The sequence below is a fragment of the Bactrocera dorsalis genome, chromosome 1, assembly GCF_023373825.1.
Source record: "Bactrocera dorsalis isolate Fly_Bdor chromosome 1, ASM2337382v1, whole genome shotgun sequence".
Lineage (NCBI taxonomy): Eukaryota > Metazoa > Arthropoda > Insecta > Diptera > Tephritidae > Bactrocera > Bactrocera dorsalis.
Genome location: NC_064303.1, coordinates 10,355,268 through 10,365,668, shown reverse-complemented (window position 1 = coordinate 10,365,668; position 10,401 = coordinate 10,355,268). Strand labels below are relative to the sequence as shown.

The 10,401-nt window shown below is 30.9% G+C and overlaps 2 protein-coding genes across 4 annotated transcripts; one reads left to right on the top strand and one right to left on the bottom strand.

Annotated features, from left to right (window-relative positions):
• Positions 1–725: 725 nt before the first annotated feature.
• Positions 726–2,041, bottom strand: LOC105222160 (uncharacterized). The gene is made up of 2 exons (XM_011199370.4): positions 1,527–2,041; positions 726–1,461 (listed from the first exon to the last, which is right to left on the bottom strand). Exons 1-2 carry the CDS (start codon positions 1,910–1,912, stop codon positions 900–902), a joined length of 948 nt encoding a protein of 315 aa, XP_011197672.2. The 5' UTR covers positions 1,913–2,041; the 3' UTR covers positions 726–899.
• A 184-nt stretch (positions 2,042–2,225) lies between these two features.
• LOC105222159 (cullin-2) lies at positions 2,226–6,460 on the top strand. 3 transcript variants are annotated; one of them, XM_011199368.4, is made up of 11 exons: positions 2,226–2,357; positions 2,619–2,762; positions 2,826–3,053; positions 3,120–3,581; positions 3,644–4,198; positions 4,258–4,318; positions 4,382–4,499; positions 4,560–4,669; positions 5,551–5,919; positions 5,994–6,110; positions 6,186–6,460. In XM_011199368.4, exons 2-11 carry the CDS (start codon positions 2,644–2,646, stop codon positions 6,315–6,317), a joined length of 2,271 nt encoding a protein of 756 aa, XP_011197670.2. In that variant the 5' UTR covers positions 2,226–2,357; positions 2,619–2,643; the 3' UTR covers positions 6,318–6,460. The 3 variants fall into 3 exon arrangements, with proteins under 3 accessions (XP_011197670.2, XP_011197669.2, XP_011197668.2); XM_011199367.4 differs by having other exon boundaries at positions 2,246–2,357; positions 2,445–2,762; XM_011199366.4 differs by having other exon boundaries at positions 2,339–2,762.
• Positions 6,461–10,401: the final 3,941 nt, after the last annotated feature.

The following is a 10,401-nucleotide window of genomic DNA, read 5'->3' as shown; positions in this document are numbered from 1 at the left end:
CATTGTTGTTTTGCACTAACAAAGAAAAAAAACTATTCCAATAAAATAGTCAGCGCATATGCTAAGATATGCAGTTTTAGAGAAAATGTACAAATATGCAATGAAATAAGAGTGGTGAAAATATATATATATTTTGTAATTCATGAATATATCATGAATATGTATATTACGTTCCTCATATCATTGATTTTTTTAACAACAAAAATATTTTATCTTATGCACAACACATACAAACATATAAATAATACTATATGTATGTGTTTGCAACAAAAAGTGATATTCCAATATATAATAACCGCAGAGTGATTATTTATGTCTCGCTTCGATTTTTTTAATACAAAACAATTTAATTCAAAATAAGTAAACTGTACATACACAAATGTAACTGCATATGCATGAATTATTTGCAATGTAATTTTATATTAAGTTTTATATAATTACTATTGAACTCAACTATTAAATTAGCAAAAGCTATTGTATAACATTCAAAATATTCTTGTTGTATTTTTCTATAGACGAGTATGCTTAATGTAGGAATCATCTGTTATACATATTGAACAATACTTAGCGTAGTTCACTTGGCAACTTTTTTGAAAACAAAAATATATATATATTAAATAAGTAAATAAATTATATAAAAAAAGTTGCAAATAAAATTTAGTCTCAAAACCAACTTTTTGTGTTCGTTTAATTGAGTAGCTATACTTAAAGAGCGTTAAAGCAAATTCCGTTTTAGTATCACTTTATTATTCGCTTATTTTACACGATTTAATTTCGTTTTTTTTTATAATACAAACTACTAAGAATATAGAAAAAAACATCATACCTCAACTATTTCATGCCATATTATAAATACATCTACAAGGATTTTGAATTATGAAGGATATAGATAAATCCCATTACGAATTTGTATCCTGCTCGAGCGCTACTAAATATGTTAGTATGTCAATTTTAGCTTGCGCTTTCTTTTTAGCATTTAATCTTTGGAAATAATACACAAGTGATAACGCAAAATGTTTATCGGATTCGTAGGATTTATCTGACACTGTGGTCTCATTTAAATCGTCATAACTTTCTTTATCATTATTTAACACTAAATCCGTAGTTAATTCAGCATCAGCGACAATACTTTCATTTGTAGTACAAGTATAAGCATTTTGCGAGTCTGTACTGTAAATGACTTCTGTAGTGGGTGAAGCTGACGGCGAAATGCAAGAAGTCGACGCCGCACCGTCAGCAACCGATGTGCCGACAAAACCATTACTATCAATATACATTGACTCTTTTGTGGGTACTACTTCAGTGAGATTAGATATAGTTTCTGGTATGTCCAGCAATTCTTCAGTCAATAGCTTGTTTTCCTGTATGTCATCCTCGTTGCAATCATCATATAAAACGGAGTCGTCATTTGTTGACATAATCTGTGCATCATCTTCATTTTCAGCTTCGTATTCTCCTTCCCTAAATTAGTAGAGAAGTTTCATAATTTATAATTTGTTGATATAAACATAAAAATGTTAAATTACTTTATTTCGAGTTCCTGATACAAATTGTCTTCATCTGTTCCTTTAACTTCGCTTTGGTAATCTCTTACTACCTCGAACTCCGTAAACTGTATGGTATTTGTATTTGTGATTGGTGTAGAAACATCTTCACTCATATATGGCATAGGGACTGCATTCTTATACAAAAGTTTTCTATAAAAACGTGCTTTTATATCCTTTTTATTAAAGTGAATTTCACAGAAGTATCGTTTTTGGCTATTCTTAAGGTTAAGCAGCTGTTTATTTCCACTATTTAGTATCCAATGTGTACGTCGTGGTTCATCGGTTGGTAACTGGAAGAATGTAATTGAACTACAAGGAAAACGTTGCGTATAACAACCTTGATAACTACAAATTTGTAGTGTCATTCTGAAGATAAGTAAATAATACAATCCTTTAATTTTAATTTAAGAAATTCCGCGAATTTTGAAATTGTAACAAATAAGAAGTAGAGTTTTAACAAAATATGTAGTAAGTTTTGTGACACAACAACAATTAATGATGCCAGATATGTCAAATGTGAAACTTTAAATTATTTGCACAATAGAAAATCTATTACAAAAAATAGTACCTAGAAGCTTTTTGGTAGAAAGGTTTTAAGCATTTATTAAATATTTGCTTAAAAATGCGTCTATTTCAATTTTATTTTTTAGTTTTAATTTAACTTTTTATACGGCTTGAAAAATATGAAAATATTCATAATTCCTTATAAAAAGTTAAATAAGTAAGTTTGCATATATAACCCATTGTGAATGTGAGCTGAAGAAGAAGTTTAGAAGAGGACGTTTATCATTACGGAGCAAAGTTGTGCAGGTAATTTTTAGTTGATTATAAATACATATCACGCAAAGTTATTACAGAAATATCTATATTCAATCGGTGTGTAAAATGTGCTAAAAGTGTTTTAAAGAATTCCAAACAATTCACTGTTGCATCACGGCAGCTGATTTCACGACTTTTCCTGTACAACGCCAGCACTGCCTGCGCACCACCACCTAACACGCACACTGCCCTGACACTCGATTTTTGGCAAACTCATTGCTCATTCTGTCTGCTTTCCACTATTTGTTGCAGTTGCGTTTAATTGCAAGCAGCCAGCATGTCCTTGACCCCAAAGAGTGTAGATTTCAATGAAATTTGGCCAAATCTCAGAAGTACTGCTGAAGCGGTCATAACACTGGGCAATGTTAACCGTTCAGACTGGAGTACCAGATTTAGGTAAGCAATTCATTGCATACATACATAACAAAAATCTGTTAATTGTTTATAAACTGTTTTCAGTGATGTTTATACTTTGTGTGTGGCGCATCCAGAACCTTACGCCGATCGACTGTATAATGAGACGAAACAATTTTTAGAGAACCATGTTCAGAATATGTTAGCAACAAGAGTGGCGCCCGGTCCATGCAGTACGTCAAGTGTTAACGGTGAACCAGATCTGCTGCAACGTTACTATGATGCGTGGACCGAATATAGTCAAGGTGTCAAATACCTAGACAATCTGTATTCGTAAGTAATCGATGCGATATGCGAGTATAAAAAAAATTATAATTATGTTATAATTTCGCTTTATAGTTACCTAAATCAGCAGCATATTAAGAAGCAAAAAATCTCTGACGCTGAAGTGGTATATGGCAATTTGTCTTCGGATACGATGGAGCAAATGGAAATCGGTGAATTAGGTCTGGATATTTGGCACATCTACATGATAAAGAATTTAAGTGACGATCTGGTCAAACATATTTTGGAAGACATTAAGGCGGATCGTTGTGGAAGCCCTGAAATCACACCTAATCGCGTTAAAGTAATAAATGGCGTGGTACACAGTTTCGTGCAAGTTCGAGGCTATAAAAGAACTGGACAACTTAAATTGTATCAAGAATTAGTCGAGTTTCCATTAGTTATGGCAAGTGCGGATTACTATGATAACGAAGCAGCAAAGCTATTGAAAACTTGTACTGTCAGTCAATACATGGAAGAGGTTATCAAGATATTGGAAGAAGAAACTAAACGTGCGAAGAAATTTCTGCATGCAACGTAATATACTATTTTTCTAAATATTTTACGGTGTCTAATTAGATATTTTTTCTTTTTCGCAGTTCAATGTGGAGACTACGTAAACAATGCGAGGATCGGTTTGTTAATCGGCGTCTTGATTTTATTTATTCTGAATGCAAGGATATGGTATCACAAGAGAAACGCAAGGATCTGCGGAATATGTACAAAATACTGAAACCGATAGCAGACAATTTGAAATCGCAGCTAATACATACATTTTTGGATCACATTAAAAATGAGGGGCTAGAAACTATCTCTACACTTTCTGGTGAAAATATACATATACAATTTGTGGAAAATATGTTAAAAGTGCATCAAAAGTTTCATGAACTAATTGCTGATGTGTTTGAAAATGATTCGTTGTTTTTGAGTGCTTTGGATAAAGCTTGCGCGAGTATCATCAACCGTCGACCAGGCGACCGGCAACCTTGTAGAAGTGCCGAATATGTTGCCAAGTACTGTGATACGTTGCTGAAGAAATCCAAGACAACCGAGGCGGAAATTGATCAAAAACTCACCAACAATATAACAATTTTTAAATACATCGAAGATAAAGATGTCTATCAAAAATTCTATAGCAGACTGTTAGCAAAAAGGTGAGTACACAAAAGCGTGTCAACACAGAAGTTGACATTATATGTACGAACACTTTCAGACTTATTCACGAGCAATCTCAAAGCATGGATGCGGAGGAAGCTATGATCAATAGATTAAAGGTAAACCGCACTTTATACTTAATTGTAATGATTCAATATTCAAATATGTATTCAATTTTGCAGCAAGCTTGTGGTTATGAATTCACAAACAAACTGCATCGCATGTTTACGGATATTTCGCTCTCGGTGGACTTGAATAACAAATTTAATAATCATTTAAAACAGGAAAATATTGATTTAGGTAAACATATGCGATATATTGTTTGAAATTACAAGTACATGTACAACCTTCAAATTTTAGGCATTAATTTATCCATCAAAGTGCTTCAAGCTGGCGCATGGCCATTGGGACCAACGCAAGTAGTGATACCCTTTGCAGTGCCGCAGGAATTTGAAAAATCTATCAGAATGGTAAGTCACACAATATTTGTTGCATATTTATAGCTGAGCAGGATATATGCATTACTTTTGCCGTCAGTCTGTCCGTCTCTCTGTGTGTATATATGTGAATTAGTCATTCAGTTTTCGAGATATCGATCTGAAAGTTTGCGTACTCCATTTTTAAAACAAATATCAGCTAATTTGTTGGTATCGCTGATATTTGATCACTATAGCATATAGCTGCCATACAAACTGATCGGTTAAAATTAAGTTTCTATATGAAAAACTTTTTTATTTGATAAAATATCTTTACTATATTTTGTATACACTATTTTGTAAGATAAAGCTATATTCTCCGATGAAATTATTCAGATCGGTCCACTATGGCTTATAGCTCCCATACAAAGAGATTGGTTAAAATTAAGTTTTTGTATGGAAAACTTTTTTATTTGATAAAATATCTTCACTAAATTTTGCATAGATTATTATCTAAGACAACGCTATAATCTCCGAACAAATTATTCAGATCGGTCTACTATAGCATATAGCTGCCATACAAACTGATCGTTTAAAATCAAGTTCTTGTATGGAAAACTTTTTTATTTGATAAGGTATCTTCATGATATTTAGCACAAACTGTAGTCTTAAACAAAGCTACAATCTCCGAGCATCGTGTTCATATCGGACTACAATAACATATAGCTGCCATACAAATTGTTCAAACGAAATCAAGTTAAAAGGCTTTTTATACTCTTTATGCTCTGAAAAATGCAGCTGTGTAGTGTATTATGAACTCCGTTCAACCGAAATTTATGTATTTACTTATAACCTAAAATATTGCACAAATTATTTTTTGCCTTATAACCTCAAATTTATAACCTAAAATATTACACATATTATTTATTGTGCAGTTCGAAGCCTTCTATCACAAATCGTTTAATGGTCGCAAATTGACATGGCTACATCATATGTGTCATGGCGAACTGAAGCTGGGCTATCTGAAGAAAACTTACATAGTTACAATGCAAACCTATCAAATGGCCATGTTGTTGTTATTTGAATCCTGTGACTCGCTTACCTGCAAGGACATACAAAGCACCCTGCAATTGAACAGTGAAACGTTTCAGAAACATTTACAATCGCTACTTGAATCGAAATTGCTCAATGCGAGTTCAGAAAGCCTAGAGGGCAATACGAAAATCGAATTGAATTTCGATTATTCGAACAAGAGAACAAAATTCAAAATAACATCTGCTATGCAAAAGGAAACACAACAAGAGGTGGGCAAAAACAAAAAAAAATCACTGTTAAAACGAAATACTATATATATAATTTGTATTTGTTTGTATTGCAGCAAATCGAACACACCATCAGTGCAGTTGACGAGGACAGAAAGCTTTATCTGCAGGCGGCCATTGTGCGTATCATGAAATCTCGCAAAGTTCTGAAGCACAATGCGCTTATACAAGAGGTGAGAAGCCGTTCTTTTTCATTTTCATTTATGTTTCTTGTATGCTAATGCGTAAATATCTTCCCACCCATGTAGATTTTATCACAGTCGAGAGTGAGCTTTACACCGAGTATTTCAATGATAAAAAAATGCATCGAATCGCTGATCGACAAACAGTACATAGAACGTACTCCCAACTCGGGTGATGAATACAGTTATGTGGCATAACTCTGCTTGAAATTGCTAGTGTTGTTATTATTGTTTAAAGCAGCTATTGTGCAATTGCGGAGACACACTTATCACAATATTAATTTAGATATGCTGCTTCAAAGTTTGTATGCCGAATATTAAATTATTCTTTATATACACAATTTTTTATTGCAATTTATTTAATTATTTTATTATAATTTTTTTTTTTCGTTAAAAATTTTAATGAAGAAGTACTCGTACAATTTACTGATATCTCATGCTATTATTGATTACACAGCTATGACCCCACAATTGTTTAAGTCCTCTGTTTTTTACCCTTGCTCCTGCGCCACATTTTGTATACAAACCTGGCACAAGAAAAATCACGTACTACATACATATAACATATTTCTAGGTTATTAGTAAAAAAAGAAGAAATTTAATAAATACGCCGTTGCGCGGAAACAGCATGTATAAGTAATTAAAACTTTCTTTATTATTAAATAGTCAATTATTATATTAATACGTTGCAATTATCGCCACGAAAAGTAGTGGGTAGGCTCAAGGTTTTCATCTGTCATAAAAAAAGTTGACACTACATTCAGCATAACGGTATTTTGTAGGTATGTATACAGGGTGGCTGATGAAAGCCGCTACCAAAAAAAAATTAAATAACTTTTTTTCTATTTAATGAATCTGGTTAATTTTTTTTATTTTGCAGATTGACTTTTACATTTAACAAAAATGGATAACTGGGACACTGAAACAAGAATTTGGATTGTCCGCCGCTATCACGCACTGGAGTCCGTAGTTTCGGTTCAAAGAGAGTATAGGCGCACGTTTGGCGGCAATCCTCCGAGCAGATGGACCATAATGAGACTTGTAAACAATTTTGCCGAGCATGGGACAGTCAACAGAAGACCTTACCATCGAAACCCTTCAGTTCGAACGGAGGAAACAATCGCTGCTGTAGCTGCTGCCATACAAAACAATCCACGTGTTTCGACAAGAAGCTTATCTGCTCAAATGGGTGTAAGCAGACAGTCATTACAGTCAATTATGCACAAAGATTTGGACTTATTCCCATATAAAATTCAAATGGCCAACAAACTGAACGCTGCAGACTTGCCGATTCGCTTGGAATTTTGCCAGAAGATGCTTCAAATGGTGGAAGAGGATGGAAACATGTTGAACTGTCTTTTCATGTCTGACGAGGCCCATTTCGATTTAAACGGCAACATAAACAAACAAAATTGTCGAATATGGAGTGCTTCCAACCCACAGATACTCCATGAGACGGAATTGCATCCACTTCGTGTCACAGTGTGGTGTGCAGTTTCCGCCGAATGAGAATTTCTTTCAACTCTGTGCGGTTTCAGCAAGATGATGCAGCTCCTCACATGGCCCAACCTGTTATGACAGAATTGCGACGAAAATTTCCCAATAAGCTGATATCCAGAAACTCCACATTCCGTTGGCCACCCAGGTCGCCTGACCTTACTCCACCTGACTTTTTCTTGTGGGGTTATTGCAAACAGGAAGTCTACAAAGCAAAACCAACAAATTTGAATGAACTAAGGCAATCAATTCGAGAAACAATTGCGGCTATGCTTGTCTCAACTCTCCAGCAACTTTTTTGGTAAGATGCCGCACATGCATCAGCTTTAACATGAATAAAAGAAAAATGAATTCCATACACTGAAAAAATTAAATTCATCAGCCACCCTGTATTTGATAATAGAGCCCTTTTCCTCTTTTGTGTGGTTGTTGCATATATATTTTTTTTTTTAATGTCAGTGCTTTTATTGTGGTGTACATTCAGGAATCTTTTTTGGAATCCTTGAAGCTTCGGTTTATATATTCGCTTAAAAATGCTATTTAACACACGTGCAAACGTACAACATTATGGCACATCTAGTATTTTATTTGGGAAATCTAGGCCGGATTTGACTCAATTGGAAAATGATATGATAGCAAAAGTAAGTTAAATATGGTTTTTAAAATTTTCGCCCCATTTATTGTGTATTATATTTGTCGATGCGTAATTTACGAAAATGTACTTACCAAAGCTTGTTGAAGGGTATGAGGTCGATTTCTAAAATGCTAAGTATACTTTTGATTAAAAGGTAATGCAAAAAATATTAAAAATAAGTTTATTGAAAAAAGTTATAGCTTTTATGAAAGCAAAATTTTTCTTTGAAAAGTTATTCATTACAAAAATATTTAAAAACACATTTTAATTTTTTAGTAAATTATTTGTTTTTATTAAATCATATTTTTTTATTATTTATTAAAAAAAAACACTTTTTAAGCATAAAAAAATATTGAAAAATATATAAATTAATAAAAACCAATATAATTTATTAAAAATAATGTTTTATTAAAAAATAATAATTTGTTAAAAAAATAATAATTTGTTAAAAAATAATTTATCAAATAAAATGGTTTATTAAAAACTAATTGATTAAAAAAAGCTATTCTTATAAAACATATTTTATTAAAAGATATATAATTAAAAAACATTCATTTATTAAAAAAAATTAAACAAAATAATTTATTTTAAACAATTATTTATTAAACAAAGATTAACTTAGTAACTTTTTTTTGACCATTGCTAAAAATGACGACTGTTTATATGATAATATTTTTTGTGAACTCAGAAGTTATTTGTGTGTTTTTTTTATTATTATTTATAAGAGTTCTTTTTCGATATATTTAATTTTTTTTTCTAATCTATTAAAAAAATAAATATGAATGATTTATTAAAAATGCTAATATATTAAAATAAATGATTTATTAAGAAAATAAATTTATAAAAAGTTCGCTAAAAAACAAATTTAGAATAAATATAATTCATTAAAAAAAATAATTAATAAAAAAATAAAATTTTTTTAGTAAATAAATTTTTTTTTTAATAATTTGGAAATATTATTCATTGAAACAATACAATATATTTCAAAAAAAATATATATACATATGTACATATGTATATATAAAACAAAAATTTACTAAAAATAAGTTTATTAAAAAAATTATTTACTACAAAATAATTTATTAAACAAAATAATAATTTATATAGTTTTTTTTTATTGTTATTAAAAAATCTAATTTCATGAAAAAATTAGTTATTAATATTTAGGCGCAAAAATACAATTTAAAGTTCACATTAAAAATTCGTGAAGTATATTTCTTTGCTTTTTAAGTTGGAATCAGTTCTCTTCTGCTTCTTCGCATATCATTCATGTAGGATTGAAAAAAAATTTTAGGTTAGAATGAACTTAAAACCAATTTAATCCGATTAGGAAATCAAAAAAAACACAAGTATTAAGTTTTTTTTGGTAGAAAAAACTAATTGTCACTATTTAAAATCGTGAATGGAGTTTTATGGTTTTTAGGTTAGAATAAATTCTCAATAAAAACTTTTTTTTTGCATGTGTTTTAGGTTAGAATGTATTTCGTGTATAAATTCTTATATTTTTGGGTTTTCTCTTAAAAAAATAAAATCACAGTAAAAATAATTACTGAAAAGTCATGAAAGTGCTGCGACAAGCAATTCATATTTTTAAGTGAAGCAATAGGTATAATAATCTCAAACAAAAAATAATAATAATTAAGAAAAATATAAAATACTAAAAAGAAAAGAAAATACGAAACTAACCTAATTTTTTTAGTCGGTTGGCAAGATTTATCGAGAACTATTCAATCGATCTTCATGAAATTTTACATAGGTCTTTGACATACAATTCTTATAGACTTGGACGAAGGATCTTTTTCGATTACAACTATTTAAAAAAACTGTCGCGAAATTTTCACTGAAAATGCCTTTTTTTTGTAAAAATTTCTGCCAAAAATCCAATGTTTACTTTTTTTCCTTCGTCCAAGTTCTAAGTTAAGGTTTTAACTAAAAGGCGCATTTTGTTTCACTTTAGATGATCCTGTAAGGAGTTATCCTGTCAACGTGGCGCATCTTTTCGAGGTATCATCGGAAATGGCGTCGCAATGACCGAGTATAAAATATTTTTTTTTCCAAAAATTTCAGAATTTTTTTATTAATAGTGTAGTGTATGTTTGTAACAATTAAAAAATCTATTAAAATATTTAATTTTTTATATGAGAGCAAATT

What these genes read in the sequence shown, in the direction of transcription:
- LOC105222160 (XM_011199370.4), bottom strand. Translation starts at nt 1,912, where the DNA reads ATGACACTACAAATTTGTAGTTATCAAGGTTGTTATACGCAACGTTTT. An exon ending in TATCAGGAACTCGAAATAAA is followed by an intron (nt 1,462 to 1,526) that starts GTAATTTAACAT and finishes CTACTAATTTAG; the next exon opens with GGAAGGAGAATACGAAGCTG.
- LOC105222159 (XM_011199368.4), top strand. Translation starts at nt 2,644, where the DNA reads ATGTCCTTGACCCCAAAGAGTGTAGATTTCAATGAAATTTGGCCAAAT. An exon ending in TTGAAAAATCTATCAGAATG is followed by an intron (nt 4,670 to 5,550) that starts GTAAGTCACACA and finishes TTTATTGTGCAG; the next exon opens with TTCGAAGCCTTCTATCACAA. An exon ending in ACAATGCGCTTATACAAGAG is followed by an intron (nt 6,111 to 6,185) that starts GTGAGAAGCCGT and finishes CCACCCATGTAG; the next exon opens with ATTTTATCACAGTCGAGAGT.